The sequence below is a fragment of the Antedon bifida genome, chromosome 9 (genome assembly GCF_963402885.1).
Source record: "Antedon bifida chromosome 9, ecAntBifi1.1, whole genome shotgun sequence".
NCBI lineage: Eukaryota > Metazoa > Echinodermata > Crinoidea > Comatulida > Antedonidae > Antedon > Antedon bifida.
Window position 1 is genome coordinate 17,142,813 of NC_136234.1, and position 16,546 is coordinate 17,159,358.

General features: G+C 33.9%; 2 protein-coding genes across 4 annotated transcripts; both read right to left on the reverse strand.

The window, feature by feature from the left end:
- Window positions 1-675: 675 nt before the first annotated feature.
- On the reverse strand, window positions 676-9,125 carry LOC144851963 (dehydrogenase/reductase SDR family member 7-like). 3 transcript variants are annotated; one of them, XM_078709638.1, is made up of 8 exons: window positions 8,984-9,125; window positions 8,432-8,637; window positions 7,369-7,451; window positions 6,431-6,604; window positions 5,457-5,696; window positions 4,255-4,374; window positions 2,901-3,082; window positions 676-1,821 (listed from the first exon to the last, which is right to left on the reverse strand). In XM_078709638.1, exons 2-8 carry the CDS (start codon window positions 8,613-8,615, stop codon window positions 1,758-1,760), a joined length of 1,047 nt encoding a protein of 348 aa, XP_078565764.1. In that variant the 5' UTR covers window positions 8,616-8,637; window positions 8,984-9,125; the 3' UTR covers window positions 676-1,757. The 3 variants fall into 3 exon arrangements, with proteins under 3 accessions (XP_078565764.1, XP_078565763.1, XP_078565762.1); XM_078709637.1 differs by lacking the exons at window positions 2,901-3,082; window positions 8,984-9,125 and adding exons at window positions 2,698-2,879; window positions 8,950-8,968 and having other exon boundaries at window positions 695-1,821; XM_078709636.1 differs by lacking the exon at window positions 2,901-3,082 and adding an exon at window positions 2,698-2,879 and having other exon boundaries at window positions 696-1,821.
- Window positions 9,126-9,311: 186 nt separating this feature from the next.
- Window positions 9,312-16,130, reverse strand: LOC144852047 (thioredoxin-related transmembrane protein 1-like). Its single transcript, XM_078709737.1, has 5 exons — window positions 15,921-16,130; window positions 15,116-15,277; window positions 13,583-13,711; window positions 13,041-13,188; window positions 9,312-12,441 (listed from the first exon to the last, which is right to left on the reverse strand). The coding sequence occupies exons 1-5, from the start codon at window positions 16,052-16,054 to the stop codon at window positions 12,217-12,219; spliced, it is 798 nt and encodes a 265-aa protein (XP_078565863.1). The 5' UTR covers window positions 16,055-16,130; the 3' UTR covers window positions 9,312-12,216.
- Window positions 16,131-16,546: the final 416 nt, after the last annotated feature.

The following is a 16,546-nucleotide window of genomic DNA, read 5'->3' on the forward strand; positions in this document are numbered from 1 at the left end:
CTAGGCCTACAGTATAAGACCTTCTTCCAACGCCACTACTATTGTCTACAGTAGGCCCAGGTTATTGAAGGCTAAGTACTACAGTAGACTATATAGTGCAGGCTTAGCCTTTGGTTGGAAACTTGGACGGCTAACGGAAGGACCTGGAAAACAACATTTTGCTATTAAATATGCCTTTCAATTATATTACTTACGCTAGCAAACTATATACTTGTTTGTAGTATTATATTCTGTCATATTTTGTTGTTTTTATAAACAATTTCCACCGTACCCATCATCCGTTCGTTCGTCGTCTGCTGCAATACCTGGTCAGGTGGTTGTGTAAAGTTAAGCACGTGGAAAAGTTTCTCAAAATTACTCAAGCGTGCAATAACTTTTCCTTTTCTATATCGCGGCTAGAGAGATGTAATAAGCCGGCTATATAATATCATTGATCGCGGCACATTAACGGTTTTTACTCTTGAAAATGGTTTCATAAAATTTCCAAAACGTTCACCCTGTTGTTTTTTTTGGTCATTTATTTAGTACGCAAACCTATCTGCAATTTTCTTGTTGAATCAATTTCTTCTCAAAATAATATAAAGAGAAATGAATGAATGAATTTACCATATCTAAGTATCGTTTCTTTATTATTGTTCAGATATTAGATTAATACACCAAACCAATAATATGTATTATATTATATTTTAATAAGAAATCTTATGAAAGATAATTTTCCTGAATTTATTAATACTTAAGGCATACATTATATTTATTATAACCACCAATCATTTTTTTATTACTCGAGTTACCAGAGTCTAGTACTCTCTCATCTTCTCCTCTTCTTCCATCTGGACACTATCGAGTAAAAATTGCGATTTATAAAGTACTACTCCTCCCTTATTAGTTGTAGTATTCAGCTGGGATTTGGCATGAATATACTACAGGGACATGTCCTCAAAGCTATAGAGCCGGATTTTTAAATTTCAAACCGGATGCAGCCATATGACGTCTCGAAGATGGTACCGTATAGCTGTATTTAGTAGCGAGGTTATTGATGTGTATGTGACGTTACATCCCGTCTTATGACGTCATTACAGCTTCTTTTGCTGTACCCCGAGTATCACACATTCGTGCTTGTTTCCCTTATAAACAAATGTACAGTACAATTCAATGTATCTTTATTTTCACATGATTATCTTCTTCCATTATTTTCTTATTCTTTTCTGTATATCTTTATTTGAACTAAAGTACTACAGCAGCCTACAGTAGTATGTTCACACACATAATTAGGAGCAGCATATTGTGTTTACCATCTAGTAAGTAGACTTTTACCAGAATCAGATATCTAGAATATTCAGATATGAGTTTTCTAGACACCCCAGTTAAAATGCAGAGTTCATTTGAACTCCGTATAAAATTTACCCGCATCATCAAACAAATTAATAACCAATTATATATAAATATAATTTATATAAAGTAAATACACCTATTTATCATTAATTATTTATGTATCAAAAATGATTAATATACAGTTAAAATAATAATAAAATGCATCAAATATGTAGTTTCCTGAGCAGTTATTGAACTCCATATAAAATTTGCCCGCATCACCAAACAAATTAATAACCAATTATATATAAATGTAATTTATATAAAGTAAATACACCTATTTATCATTATTATTAATTATTAATTATTTATGTATCAAAAATGATTAAAATACAGTTAAAATAATAATAAAATGCATCAAATATGTAGTTTCCTGAGCAGTTAATTTATTTCTCCTTCTGCATTTTCTGAAAAGCTTCAATCCGCTTATGGCCTGATCTCACATTCAGCCTAGAAAAGAAAATGGTACAACTAAATCAATACAGTATTTAATCACAAGGCTTTATCCGATTGGTATTTTTTTTGTGGACTCCTCACTGTTTCTATACAAGCAAGCACTATGAAGACCTCTTAAGCAACCAGTCGAATATGCCTATTAATAAAATGTAGATTGATTGTGCACCACCAATATATAGTATATATGCAGTGGTGTAATGCAGGGGGAAAACTCCCCTGGTTTAGCATTCATAAGTGGCCCTCTAACACTGGGTAGTTGCATTTGGGCTGCTCATGCTCTGGGGCCCCTTAAGCCACTGGGTTTTGCCAGTGAGCATTCAAAGCCATCACTAATTAAAATGCCAATATGCTCACTGCACAGAATTAGGCACTCCACAACAGCTACGGAGTGTATGACAGAGAGTACTTTGTGTTTGGTTATGTACTTGTGAAAACACCATATCAATTCATCCAGGACAAATCAAGTCTGGAGGCATGTGGGTATGAGGGTTGGATCGAACGAATGAACTCCACTTTTTCCAGAAGTGTCCTTTTCAACAAGAGACAAGCGGCAGAAGTAATGTTAAATAGACTTAACTAGCCTAGCTTGTGTGATGATATTTGCTCTTTTTGTTGAAAAACAAACTCCATGTAAAAATCTGGGCTATGGGTTTTAAACACATGATTGACACTAAATGTTAAGTCCTATTGTCAAACATTACATCAACATTATAGATATGAATGCTATTTACAACAAAAGACTTCCTAGTTCTACACAGATTGGCTTTTAATGGTCATGGACATGATGACTTTAGGATGATGGTAAACTTAAAAAAGGGGAGCACACTTTGTGAAATACAAGTTTAGCTAACTTGTAAATGTAAAACTTACCATGAAAATATAGAGGGCATGTATTGTGATACGTAGGTAAACAGAAGCACTGGCTGCCTGCTAATCCAGGCCTCGTGAAGATTATTGGCGAGAGCTACGGTCGTTAGATGAGCACAGCGCTCAGTCGACATGACGGATCTTGGGTCTCGCTCAGCCAGTTGTAAATCTGTTTTATATGTAGGCTGTGAAAAAAAAAATCTTACCAGGAAAGTAAAGAAGGCATGTATTGTGAGAGGTAGATGAAAAGAAGCGCTGGTTGCCTGCCAACCCAGGCCTCCTGAAGATTATTTGCCAAAGCTACGGTCGTTAGATGAGCACAGCGCCCTGTCGACATGATATATCTCGGATCTCGCCCGCCAAATTGCAAGTCACTCTTAAAGGAAGGCTGTAAATCAAAATCAATTTAAAATACAAAGTTAGAAAGAATCATAAATGTTTGCTTTTTTAACGCCAATGGCTATTACTAGTGTTCTTCTACTATCGCCTTTAAATCTGCCTTGAAAACTCGTCTTTTTCTTTCAAATTGAGCTCTCTCATACACCGCCTTTGATCACTTACTGCTGGAATTGGCGCATTACAAATTCGTATTATTATTATTATTAGTAAATATAAAAACATCTTGATCAAATAGGAATGCACTTCGCGATGTTTAATAAGAGAAATATATTTTGCTGGTAGATCAAGTTACATATTTTGAAAAGACATAAAACAGATGTATATATTTATAACACATCACAGATGTTCATCAGAATACCAGTAAATATGTATAAATATGAAAATATTGTTTAATTGCAATGTTCAAACTAATAAAGTTGTAAAGTTGACGGTAGAAAGAGAAATTTCACAGTATTATGAATTTGTTATGATCCTGAACCTGAACTTGTGCGTACATATTATGTAAGAATCAAAATGCGCTGTTTGTCCGACCACAAATAACAAAAAACCCAACTGAAAAACTGAAAAAAAAACAGAAAACAAAAATGGATGGTTATTATTAGTTAGATACAAAATAGAAAAAAGGTAAATTAAAATATAAATTAAACCACACATATGGTATTATATGTTCTTCAGTGTGATAGGCAAATCTTTTAATACAGTGACACAGTGTTAGTATTAGGTTAAGCTTAGGTGTATGGCCTATGATACAGGCATCACATGTGATACACAGGTTATTCTACATCGCCATTATAGTATAATGTATTTTTAAACCCAAAGGAAAATTACTTAAAAATGAAAATGCTGTAGGTATCAGTGGTTGGACCTCAATGAAGATACAAAATAAAATAAGCAAAAATCTAAATCAAAATGATAAAGTAAAACAGCCAGAACAATTTGCAGAGGTTCCGGGCAACACACATCAGTGCAAGTGAGAATACTAAAGCCCTGTCTACACTATCGAACTAGTTTGAAAAAAAAGTGTGATGCCCAAATATGTTAGTGATATGACATCATCATGTCATATGAGCACATCACCCTTTTTTTTTGTCACGTAAAGTTTAATAGTGTTTTCGGAGAGTCCAGTTTCGGAAGAGTTGATCGAATAATACAGATATTTACCTGATCAATATCATCTCTCATGGCATTTGTGAACACATTTGAAACAACTGGACCAGGACATACATTAGTAATTGTTATATTTTGACGGTACACTTCTGCTCGGAGTGTACTGAAGTAACCCTGAAAATAAACATAGCACCTGTCTATTTTTTAGGTAAAAAATATATTATCTTGCCGAATCTTTAATAAATTTGCTGGACATGTCTGCCCTGACCAATGGAGAAGTCACTTTTTTTGTATGCATATTACCTATCAGTAGGGGAACAGACAATAGATGGACTTCGCTAATGACATCATGGAGACCCATGGATGGGAGCAGAAATAGAGGAAGACAAAGAGGAAGATGGCGAGGTTAAATAGACAAGTATTGGGGTAGTGAGCAGCTTGAGATCGTTCACTATGGCAGAAACATGCTGAGGCTTTGGTCCAGCAGTGGACTGACAACAGCTGATGATTACCTATTAACACCTAAGAAGAATACCCTGACTTTATAAAAGCATGGCCAACCTATAGAGGATGCAATAGTTTTTGCAGAATACATTCAAACATAGGGCATTAGCATCTACAGTAATGGGTATGCCAGGCTTTTTCCAAACGTGTCATGTCCCAATGTGCAATGCATAAACATTTATTGCCAATGCATTTCTTTGTCTTTAGTTAATCAAAATGGGATGTTTTTTTTTAAAACAATCAGAAGAAATTGGACCTTTGCCAAAAATATCAGGAAACTCAGGTGACTAAAGCTCTTTCTATCAAAAAAGTGTGATGTGCCCAAATAAGGTAATGATATGCCCAAATATGGTAGTGATATGACATCATCGTGTCCATATATAGGCACATCACATTTGTTTGTCACATCAATTTGATAGTGTAGACAGAGCTTTAGAATGGGTTAATTTCGTTAATTTACACTTTCTATTTGTTTTCCTGTGTAAAAAAAGAACTGTAAAACAATTTTTAACAAACATAAAGGTACTAGATTTTGTTGTACTGTGGAGGCGAATATTGGTGATATGTAAGTCAGATGTCAGGACCTTTCCTCATGAAAAAAGAGCAACTCCACTCCCAAAGACTTGTTTAAAAGACTTTGTTTATGTACAGCATCTTGTGTATATGTAAAAAATGATATTCCAAAATTGCAAAGCTTCCAGAAAATATTCAATTTTTCTGTATTTTGGTTGAAATTATTATATATTGGTTACCTGGACTGCATGTTTAGTTGCTGCATAAGAAGATGACAGTGTTGGCCCAAACTTGCCTGCTACACTGCTGATGTTAACAATTTGACCAGATTTTCTGGACAGCATGTGCGGGAGGACAGACTTTGTTATTGAGACTGTACCAATGAAGTTTACATTAAAAAGTTGTTGAGTCACTTCCAAAGTGGCGTTTACCCCTAGTGATCGCTGCGAGACTCCACCATTATTAATGAGAATATCGACCTGCAAATTGTAAAACAAAGAAAAGCTTAAAGTCAGGTTCCCGAGACAGAATAAACGTATCTTAAACGCTATTAGATATATATATATAAATATAAAATCAATACAAAACCGCCTCTGAAATCCATACATATGTCGAGAAAAATGAAAATAAGAAAAATACATTCTTTACGTAAATATGTTATTTTTTTTAGCGTTGGCTTGGGGAATTCTATTTCCGGTTTTCTAACATGTGATTCTCGAGTGCACAGTTTACAGCAGGATATTAGTTTTTATACAATCCACTGGATTGTTTAAAAAATGACTTTATTTTGAAAAAGATTAGAAATATCATGAGGGATAAAACTCATCCTCTTTCCAATACTTTCCATGTTAGTCCTCAAAGCTGCAGATACCGAGATAAATAAATACTGAGCACTATAATAAATCATTCATTCTTACTATACTACTGCAATCCTTCAATAATACTCTAAAAAGATAATTCTGTGCAATATGAACACCTGATTTTATTTCCCCAGAGTTTGGGATAATAATTATTGAATTGAAATAATATCTAAAAAATGCTGGTTTGCGTATATTATTATGGTTTTTTTTTTACTAGTATGAAAATGTCACTTAGCAATTGCCTTGCAATGCAAGGCTATTCATGAGAATTTTAAAATAAAATCAGCCAATATATGTCAATAACCCATCCTAATTTGTCTAAAGGGTATAAAGTGTGAACAGTTCAAAATCACCTTTCCAAATCGGCTAATGATATCCTGTGCTAACTGACGGTGAGATTCAAAGTCTGTAAGGTCAAGGGGCAAGATCCAAATATCCCCAGGCTTCGCACCGTGATCGTTAATGCAGTTATCTTGAACACGTTTAAGTTCACTTTCTCGTCTTGCGGATAGTACAATCTTGCATCCCTAATAAAGCAAAATAAATTTGTTTACTACATTGTATTATAGTAGCACCCTGGAAACTTTGTATCCTCGATCCTACTAAATCACATGACCAATAAACAGAGTGGAGTGGAGTAGAGTTGTGGCTTGGTGGTTATGATGCTTGGCTACCAACCTAAGGGTCCTGGGTTCAAGTCCTGTCATATGTCAGCATTTTTTCTAATGACAAAAGACAAATTACAACTCTACTACCAAAGACTTATAATACGACTTTGTTTATGTAGAGCATCTTGTGAACAGGATTGCCTAGTGAATAGTGAATAAATTCGCTTATGGTTATCCTTGGCAATTTGCCTAAATATATATAAAACCAAAAACAAAACCTTTATTTAAAGATATATTGTCCCCCTAAAAAAATATTTTTTTTAATTTTTTTGTTGAATATGTTATTTTAATGTCACATAATAGTTATTCACTCTCACAAAAAATTGGGTCTGAAAAAAAGTTATTTACCTGAGAAAAATTTAATTTGAAGCAAAAAATGGTCAAATTGTCTGGAAGACAATGAGTTTTTGGGTAATTTAACTGTTTATTTTGTCTTTTTATAGGTGAAATAATTTTTTCCCCCGTTTTTTTTCTTATGGAAGTGAACAACTTCATTAAAACTGCAAAATGGCCTATTCAAAGTCCGATTTTAAAAATCTTTATTTTTCATGATTCTGGGGGACAATACATCTTTAAGTCATTCGGATGGCAGAATGTTAGATGGGTGCCCTGTGTATAGTTACCTTGGTTGCAAGCTTGTAGGCTATATGTTCTCCTATACCACCTGACGCCCCTGTAAGCCAAACCACCTTTCCACTTAAATTATCTGCAAAAATGGTGAATTTTAATAGTATAACAGTATATAGACTGACAGTGTTAGGATGCAAAACATAGGACATTCGTTCAGCACTTCATTTTACTAGTTTTTGCAGCTGAATATAATAACTGTTCATCAAATCAATAGTATTATTAATTCGAAATAGGTTTTAAATGATTTTTTTTAAATAAGTTTTTAATTAATTTTTAAATATCAAAAGTTGCTGATGTTGAGTTTGTACCAAGAAGAAGATGCAAAGAAAAAAAAACTGCACTGTATGGAAACAGATAACAACGATTTGTCAGAAGAGCAAACGCATCGAGGAACAATTTGGCTGATGGATGGGAAAATAACGTTAAAATAAAGATCATGAAGATAATTTTTAAAAAGTAACATTCATGTTGTAATAAATTTCTATTAAAGATGTATTGTCCCTTTGTCTAATTCCAAAAAAATAAAAAATAAAATATTTCGAAAAAAAGTGGGTCATTTTGAAGTATCATAATAGTTATTAACTTTCACCAAAAATTAGTCGAAAAAAAAAATACAGATATTTTTTTGTTTAAAAAATAACTTTGACTTCCAGTCAAAGTTTTCGATCAAAACATATCTTATAATGCAACGCGCTTGTTTGGCTGCTACTCTGTATGCATAATCATAAAACTTCCTTGCGATCTGTGTGAAAACACCTTCTCAACCATGACGAGTTGTAAACAATCTTAATTAGCATATGCATAATGCATACTCGTGGTTTGAAATCTTTGTTTACTTTCGCTCGCGATGATTTTCCAGACGACATGTAATCAAATTAATTTACCTGTTAATTACGTAAACTTCTTGTTTTTGGCTCGAATTTTCGACTTAAAGTGAATAACTTTAATATTACTTTAAATTTAGAATATTTTGACCTTCATTTTTTTGTGTTTAAAGGGACAATACATCTTTAATATACAATAATTTTAATTTAAAACATTTTTTTTTTACTTTACCTCCATCTGGATTTATTTTATCATAAAACATAAGAGTAAGATCTCCGTCAGATATCAGAATCAAGAAAAATGCAATGATGAATACTATGGTCATGAACACAGCAATAAAGTATACAAATGGCAACAGGAATAGCAGAATGAGAGATGCTAGGCATACACCACCAAGTTTGAAAACCAGTTGCATGATGAAATTAATTGTCTGTCCTCTGAAAGAAAAAGGGAAATTAATAATTAAATGCTTAATAATAATTTGTTTGTGTTTAAATTGCGCAAATCGTTCAAATGTGCAATTTTTAAATTAATATTGCACAAGAAAATTGTTGTGCAAATCGAGCATAGGGGCTATCATTAACAAACGCCTACTCTACTCTCCAGAGAGAGTCTACCTAGGAGGCCGGCCAAGACAATCCACATTTTAGAATCTCCATCTAGAGACTAGGCCTGGGCCTAGCCTACTAGCCGAGCTACTATTTTATTAGGCCTGTGATACTTGATGGCCAGCAAAGATCATAACTTACGTAATATATATTAGTATGCAGAACAGAAACTTACACTACTGTAATGTCTTATCCGTAACTGCTAAATGAAGAATAAAGTATTTAAAGTTCGCTAATAAAAAAAACACTAAAATAAAGGTACTGGTAGTGGGATTTTAAGTGGGAATCCTTTGATGTACCGCATTGGTCAGTTTAGCCTTGGTTTCAGGTTTAGCAGTCATTGTCGACCACGGTACGTCTGTATGAAAGTCTACTTGAACTTTGAATTCTTCGTTAACTTAGGGGTTCACATAAATTGTAATAAAGACTGTGACCAAAAGAATAATATTATATTCTTTGCTGTGACTTTCTTCATTCAAAACAAACAACAACAAAAACCCATACAAATTACTAATTTTTATATTTTATTATAAGAAATTTGAAAAACTATTTTGCAGTGTTATATCCTATTTTTGTAGCTCTAAACCCAAAATGTACTTTTAATCAAACCTACACTTAAACTCACTTTCAAGTATTTTATTTAACTATAGAATTCATTTATTGATGTCAAATAATTTATGCCATTACAGTTGTAATGCAATGCAAGGATGCATGATGGGATATATGCTGCATGTCCAATGGTGCATGTTCGCACACTCTGCACATTGCCTGTCACATGCAAGTCAATCTTTGTATGGTATAATACTAAATTAAAAACATTTCTTTGATAATATCCTGCATAAGACATCAACCTTCCTATTTAATAGTGGCTTTAAAAGTTTATTTTAACTATGAATCCATTCTAAAGGCTTTGTTCCAAATAAAATGAAAGTACATAATTTGACCAATCACAACGCTATGGATCATGAAAATGTTGCTTGTGATTGGTCAAATTACTTGCAATGTTGAGTTGAGACCAAGTGGGAACCAAGCTTAAAGCCCTGTTTACACTCTCAAACTAGTTTCACAAAAAAAGTAGCCAAATATAGCAGTGATATGCCCAAATATGGTAGTAATATGCCCAAATATGGTAGTGGTATGACATCATCATATCCATATGGGCAAATCACATTTTTTTGTCACATAAAGTTTGATTAAGGATACTAGATTAAACCTAATAATTTGCATAGACAGCATACAGAATGTAATCAACTTAATGGCAAAATTCTAATTAAAATAAGTTCAATTCCTTATTGGGTTTTCCCACAAGTGATAAATAAACCAACTGAATTTTAAAAAATTAAATACCGTATTTATTCGAATAAACATCCCGGGGAGTTTATTGTTCAGGGTTTTAGCGAGTTTATTCGAGCGAGGAGTTTATTCGAGGGAGGCGTTTATTTGGGGGGAGGCGTTATTTTTTGGGTGGAGGCGTTATTTTTTTGGGTGTAATGGTATGTATAATCAAATAAATACCGACCAGATATGAACAAATACAACACAATTAATATCGAGAATGATAAAATGTAGTAAAAATTGTATCAGAATGCTTGGTAAATTGGTAGATCATGTCAATTAATGAATTTTACTACAAATAGAAATGTGCTAAGAGAAAATAACTAAATGCTCGGGGGCGTTTATTCCAAATGATGTTCAATGGGTGGGAGGGGAGGTGTACATTTATTCGAGGAGGCGTTCATTCAACGCAGGGCATTTTTTCAAATAAATACGGTATTCAAATTGAGACCAATGCATTTTGAAAAATACACAATAGTACTATAACAATAATGTGATATAATGTGAAGAAAATAACCCTTATTTACAAATATCTAAATTCCTACATTTAGTTGCCAAAGTATATACCAGAATTTACTACGAAGATACTACTGTGTATTTACAATAATCAATGGAATGTAGATACCGTCAACACCTGAGTACTGGAAACATTTGAGCAAACGTTTTAAAAATATGAACAGTTATGTATGATAATTCATTCATGATTTAATTTTCTATTATCTATTTCATTTTTAATAATCGAAAAAATCGGTAATGGTGTTTTGTTAACCAGTCATCCAGGATTTGTTTAAACTGGGGAGCACTAGCATATAATAAAAAGGTATTAAAAAGTAGTTAATTTTATATTAGACGTCAAAATGGTGAGATGTGTGCCTCTAGTGCTTCATCTGAAACCGGTCATTTGTTCATAGAAGTACAACTAAAGATAGTTTGGTTAACCAGTCATCCAGGATTTGTTTAAACTGGGGAGCACTAGCATATAATAACAGTTTTAAAAAAGGTATCAAAAAGTAGTTAATTTTATATTAGACATCAAAATGGTGAGATGTGTGCCTCTAGTGCTTCATCTGAAACCGGTCATTTGTTCATAGAAGTACAACTAAAGATAGTTTGGTTAACCAGTCATCCAGGATTTGTTTAAACTGGGGAGCACTAGCATATAATAAAAGTTTAAAAAAAGGTATCAAAAAGTAGTTAATTTTATATTAGACATCAAAATGGTGAGATGTGTGCCTCTAGTGCTTCATCTGAAACCGGTCATTTGTTCATAGAAGTACAACTAAAGAAAGTCTGTTTGACGGAGACATTCAATGACCAAGACTAATTTTCGTTCACACGCAGGTTTTAAAATTTGTTTTGCACATTTTTCCAGTACATACCAACATTCATATTTTGTCAATGCTTAAAACGTAAATTGGAAGACTATGTAACTTAACTGCTAGGCTAATTTGCATATATTGACAATATGATTGCTAAATTATAGTATGGATAGGGAGCACTTAAAATAAGAACACCTAAGTTGCTAAATTATATGGATAGGAGCACTTAAAATAAGAACACCTAAGTTGCTAAATTATATGGATACGAGCACTCAAAATAAGAACACCTAAGGTTCTAGATATTTTGTATGCAAATAAAAAAATGATCACAGCTGTAATTAAGACAAGTTTCTCAAACATGGCACATAAGTAAGCCAATCACAGAGCGGTTAAGACAAATGTGTCATAATAGACAGCTACTTTATTGGCATGGGTTTGCAGCTAACTTTTTTTGTTTGTTTTGTAAAACTATTAAAGGGTTGATAATGGACACAAAAAAAAATAAATTTATAGCCCTGTTTATTAAAGGGAAGGGAAGAAAGATTTCAGGGTGCCAAAGAAAAGTACCAAAACCTCAAAATGGGAAGAACTGAAATAAAATTAAAAACTGCAGCACGAAACAAGGAATCAAGTTCATTGGTAAATCAAACGAAAAAAAACCTCCTAAAAACCATTTAATCATTGAAAACCAAAAGAAATTAAAACAATTGAAAAAAAAATAATATTGCAAAAGAAAAGATTAGTATCTAAATAATTAACTATCATCTTTCGGTCGTTGCCGTAACTCGGTTCCTTCAGTTCCTGTTCCTTTAGAAACTTTATCTACTTTTTCTTCTCCATTTTTGGTCTGTTTTTTCTCTTTTTTATTACCCTTTTTCTTTTCTTTGTCTTCTTCTGATTCCTTTGCTGCTGCTGCTGGTGGAGTCGGTTGTGTTTGTCCTTTAGTTGGGCAAATGCAATCGGAGATGAGTACTAGGATCTACAATTGACAAAAAGTATAAAATGAAAATATATATTTTTTAAGTAGTTTATATATCAGCTGCTGCTTTTATGAATTTTTTAAAAAATTGCAAAACATTTGGCTTTTTCCAAAATGTATAATATATTTATATATAATTTTATTTAGAAATATAGTAGAACACCCTTTTTCAGGGGAACATGATGACATGAATGAAGGAAAATGTCAATTTTAACACTACAGCGCAATTTGCACAGGTGTGGACGACTCATACAAATTTGTCTTCCCTTATGATTCCTTTGTGTCGAGCTACCACCAAACAACGGTCACTTTTCTGTCAACGACGATAGGGACTATGGTGCTCCTACCACTCGTCCACTCAACTTGACCATCGGTCATTTTTCCATCAACGACGACAGGGACTATGGTGTTCCTTAACCACTCGTCCACTCAACTTGACCATACGGTCATTTTTCGTCAACGATGACAGGGACTGTGGTGCTACTACTTTAACCACTCGCCCACTCAACTTGACCATACGGTCATTTTTCAGTCAACGACGACAGGGACTGTGGTGCTACTACATTAACCACTCGTCCACTTAACTTCACCATACTTACCAGGCCGAGAAAGAGCCCTATAGCAACTGTTAAGAGAGCGAATAGTGTGTATGAGCTCCAAGCTGGTATCCCATACTCTTCTGTTAGAACTGTGTGGATCACCCTCACTGTCATAGAAATTTTGAAAAGCCAAGATAGGATACCCATTCTGTAAAGAAACAAAGAATAAATAAACAAATAAGCTCAAATCAGGAGACTCCAACACATACCTTGGCATTGGAAGGCTATCTTCTCAAAACCAAACAATCTATTTTTAAAACACCATACAATATCTTAAGCTAAAGCTCTGTCTACATTATCAAACTAGTTCAGACAAAAAAAGTCTGATGTATGGTAGTGATATGACATCATCATGTTCATATATGGGCATATCACTTTTTTTTTTCACAGAAAGTTTGATAGTGTAGATAGAGCTTCAGACATATAAATGGTATCTGTGTATATACAATATTTGTGTGTGTTAAACTATACCAATGCAGAATAACAGTCAATATAGGAGCAAACGAGACAAGGGGTAAGGTATAAATTTTAAAGCAACTTACATGTATGACCCAGGGGCGTACCATCCTGGTACAGATTCGAGGTCAATATATTTCCTTTCCTGGATAAATTGAACGAGGTCATCTTCTGTTCGACCTCCTTCATATTTTCGGTATTCTCCATTGATAACACTAATGAAGGGAGAAAAGAAACTTCATTACATTGCAACAATGAATATAGCAGTTTGAAACAGTGCTACTAATACACAAAGATAAGAATAGAGAAAATATTCAACAATATTTTAATAATATGTTATTTATAGTATTACTTTCTATAAATATGGATAATTAGATGGGTAAACAAATGTATGGAAGAGCTGACAGAAATGAATGGATGAAATAGTGAATTTGTGGGAATAACCTGTGTCGCGCATCCTAATTAATTGGGATGAATTGTGTGGATGATGTAAACCTCTTACTCTACCAAAAAATGTACTGGGTTCTTTCAAGTGCACATGAGACAAATGTGTACATTGGATCTCCAATTCCTTCCGGGAAGTCTTAGACTACCACTTCTATCACTAGAACCAAGGTCGATGGAGAGCCTTGAATGTGATTCAACCTGACTAATACTAATGGTTGAATAAGTTAAGGTTGAAGATTTGATGGATGGATAAATGAAAAGAATATGAAATGTGAATGGATAGATGAATGGATGAGTTGGATAGGTAGATAGAAAAATGAATGGATGGATGAGGTGACTAGATGCTTGAAAGTTAATGTTAAATTGATATTAATGCATATATGGGTGGGTATAGATGGATGAATACATTAGAATCTGAACATGGTGAATAGAGGTGAATGGATCAGGGGCGGATCAAAGAGGGGGTCCAGTCGGCCCCCTAAATTCCATAAATTGTAATGCAAAAAATAGGACATCAAATTAAGAAGTCCTTCATTTCACCATTTTTAGGCCCTGGGGCCCCCATTTCAAAATCCTGGATCCGCCACTGTGGATAGATAGTATACAGCAGCCCCTTTGTCAATCAGTGGAAAGATCTCGGAGGCCTACAACCTTTCGTTTTATTTACAAAACCTAAACTCTCCAATAAATGTTTTCAATCTTCGTCTACCCATGGAGCAAAGTGGTAACCTACCGGCTTTCTGAAATTAAATATTAATTGATTGACATTGCAACATTATTGTGAAATATATTCTACCAATGAGCTTTGTGTATCCAGTTAAGTGCGGAGATTAAGCATGTCAAGACTTAATCTTGATTGACATTTTGTTATTACAGGTATATCTTACATAGTGTTAGTAATTCCAGGCCATCTGCGAATTCGTACATGGCAAATTTGTTAACATTATTTAATGTAAAACAGTGAGGATTTTCTGGGTCAAATTTAAGGTACAATGTATTGTACAACACTAGTTGGTTAGGTTCAATTTTCTCTTTGTTTTTCATGGTGTATGTTTTAATGAGACAAATAAATGAAATGAAATTTTTGTTGTCACATAAAGTTTGATAGTGTAGACAAGGCTTTACTCATCATAAGATTTGACATACAGTAGAATCTTGTACTCCAAACTTACTGGTATATGGTAGGTAATGCTGTTATAACGAATCTACCACTAAGGCCAGGGTAGGCAGTTACATCTACTTCTCCTACGTTGATATCTAAATCTTTGCCTTTTTTAGAAATTTTAGTCCATACAGGTTCAAGACTCCGACACGCTGGACACCAAGGAGCATAACTGAAAACACAAATATTGATCTTTATCCTTTTAAATTATTTTTAACAATTATTTACACTGTTTGTCTTTGTATCAAGATCTTGTTTCTACATACTGTAGGCGTACAATAATAAATGTCAATGAGTTTTCTATATTTAACTACAGTAGTATAAAAAGTGGGAGGAAGTTGTGGAGAAAAAAAATTATTGGAGCGATGATCGTCACGATTGACTGTCTGTGTCGATATCAATATTTAGTGTGGAGTAGGCCTATCTATATCATTGTTTTCTATTGGCATGTGGGTCTAATAAACCGTCCGTGCTGCTAGAAACAATAACATTTTGTCCATTTAAATAAAAATATTACTAATAATAGTAACTGCTGTACTGACTACTGACTCTCAAAAACAAAACCAGGAAGTTCAAATTAATTTAAAAATTATGCAAAATCACTGCTATCTATGGCCTGGCTACTTGATTTTATTCTTAAATCTAATCTATCGATATTCCAAAAACAAACAATCGCAATTTGTACCCCTCGGCCTGGCCTAGCCAAAGCTATGGACCACACACGGGGAAAACACCGATTGCTTGCGCCCCGGTCCTGCACACCCTGCTCTGCATGCTGGGCTGGCAGCAGAGATAGGATTAGATAGGCGACTCACAATTTAACTAGCCATTCTCCTTTCTCCAAATCTCTCCAGTTTTCTTCAGTAATGTCTATCGAACCTAACGCATCTTGTGCTGTAATTACACACGCAGTTAATAAAACCAATAAAGAAGCTGTTTTGACGCCCATTCTGGTTGAAATAGAGGGAACAGTTAGGCCAAGTTTGTAATGTACGTACACGATGGAAAGTCCACGTCGTCCAACCGGTTTTGTATACGGAAATTGTTCCTTAACGTACATTTAGTTTCCAATGCGTTTACCGCGTTAACAAAAACGCATTTCTTGATTCGTTCTCCCGCATTATTTGAACAGTACAAAACTATTCATAATATTTATGTATTTTGGTGAAATATGTATGCATAACATTTTAAATACCACACTTCTTTAAAGACTCACAGAACTCTTGAATATGGTTTTGAACTTGGTTGATGTATAAACTAACTACAGGCCTTGTCTTTTATCACTCACTCAACACACTCCTAAACTGCCCTTGAGAAGTGCGATTTACAACACGCCTTAATTTGGTAAACTTCTACACACGAAAATACAAACAGCACACCTACAGCACCCCTAAATGTATTGAGGAGTGCAATTTGTAGCAAACCTATGATTTTCAAAAGA

What these genes read in the sequence shown, in the direction of transcription:
- LOC144851963 (XM_078709638.1), bottom strand. Translation starts at nt 8,615, where the DNA reads ATGCAACTGGTTTTCAAACTTGGTGGTGTATGCCTAGCATCTCTCATT. An exon ending in TCATTAGCCGATTTGGAAAG is followed by an intron (nt 5,697 to 6,430) that starts GTGATTTTGAAC and finishes TACAATTTGCAG; the next exon opens with GTCGATATTCTCATTAATAA. An exon ending in TGAGAGATGATATTGATCAG is followed by an intron (nt 3,083 to 4,254) that starts GTAAATATCTGT and finishes TTTGATTTACAG; the next exon opens with CCTTCCTTTAAGAGTGACTT.
- LOC144852047 (XM_078709737.1), bottom strand. Translation starts at nt 16,054, where the DNA reads ATGGGCGTCAAAACAGCTTCTTTATTGGTTTTATTAACTGCGTGTGTA. An exon ending in TACGCCCCTGGGTCATACAT is followed by an intron (nt 13,189 to 13,582) that starts GTAAGTTGCTTT and finishes GTTTCTTTACAG; the next exon opens with AATGGGTATCCTATCTTGGC. An exon ending in TAGGGCTCTTTCTCGGCCTG is followed by an intron (nt 12,442 to 13,040) that starts GTAAGTATGGTG and finishes TGTCAATTGTAG; the next exon opens with ATCCTAGTACTCATCTCCGA.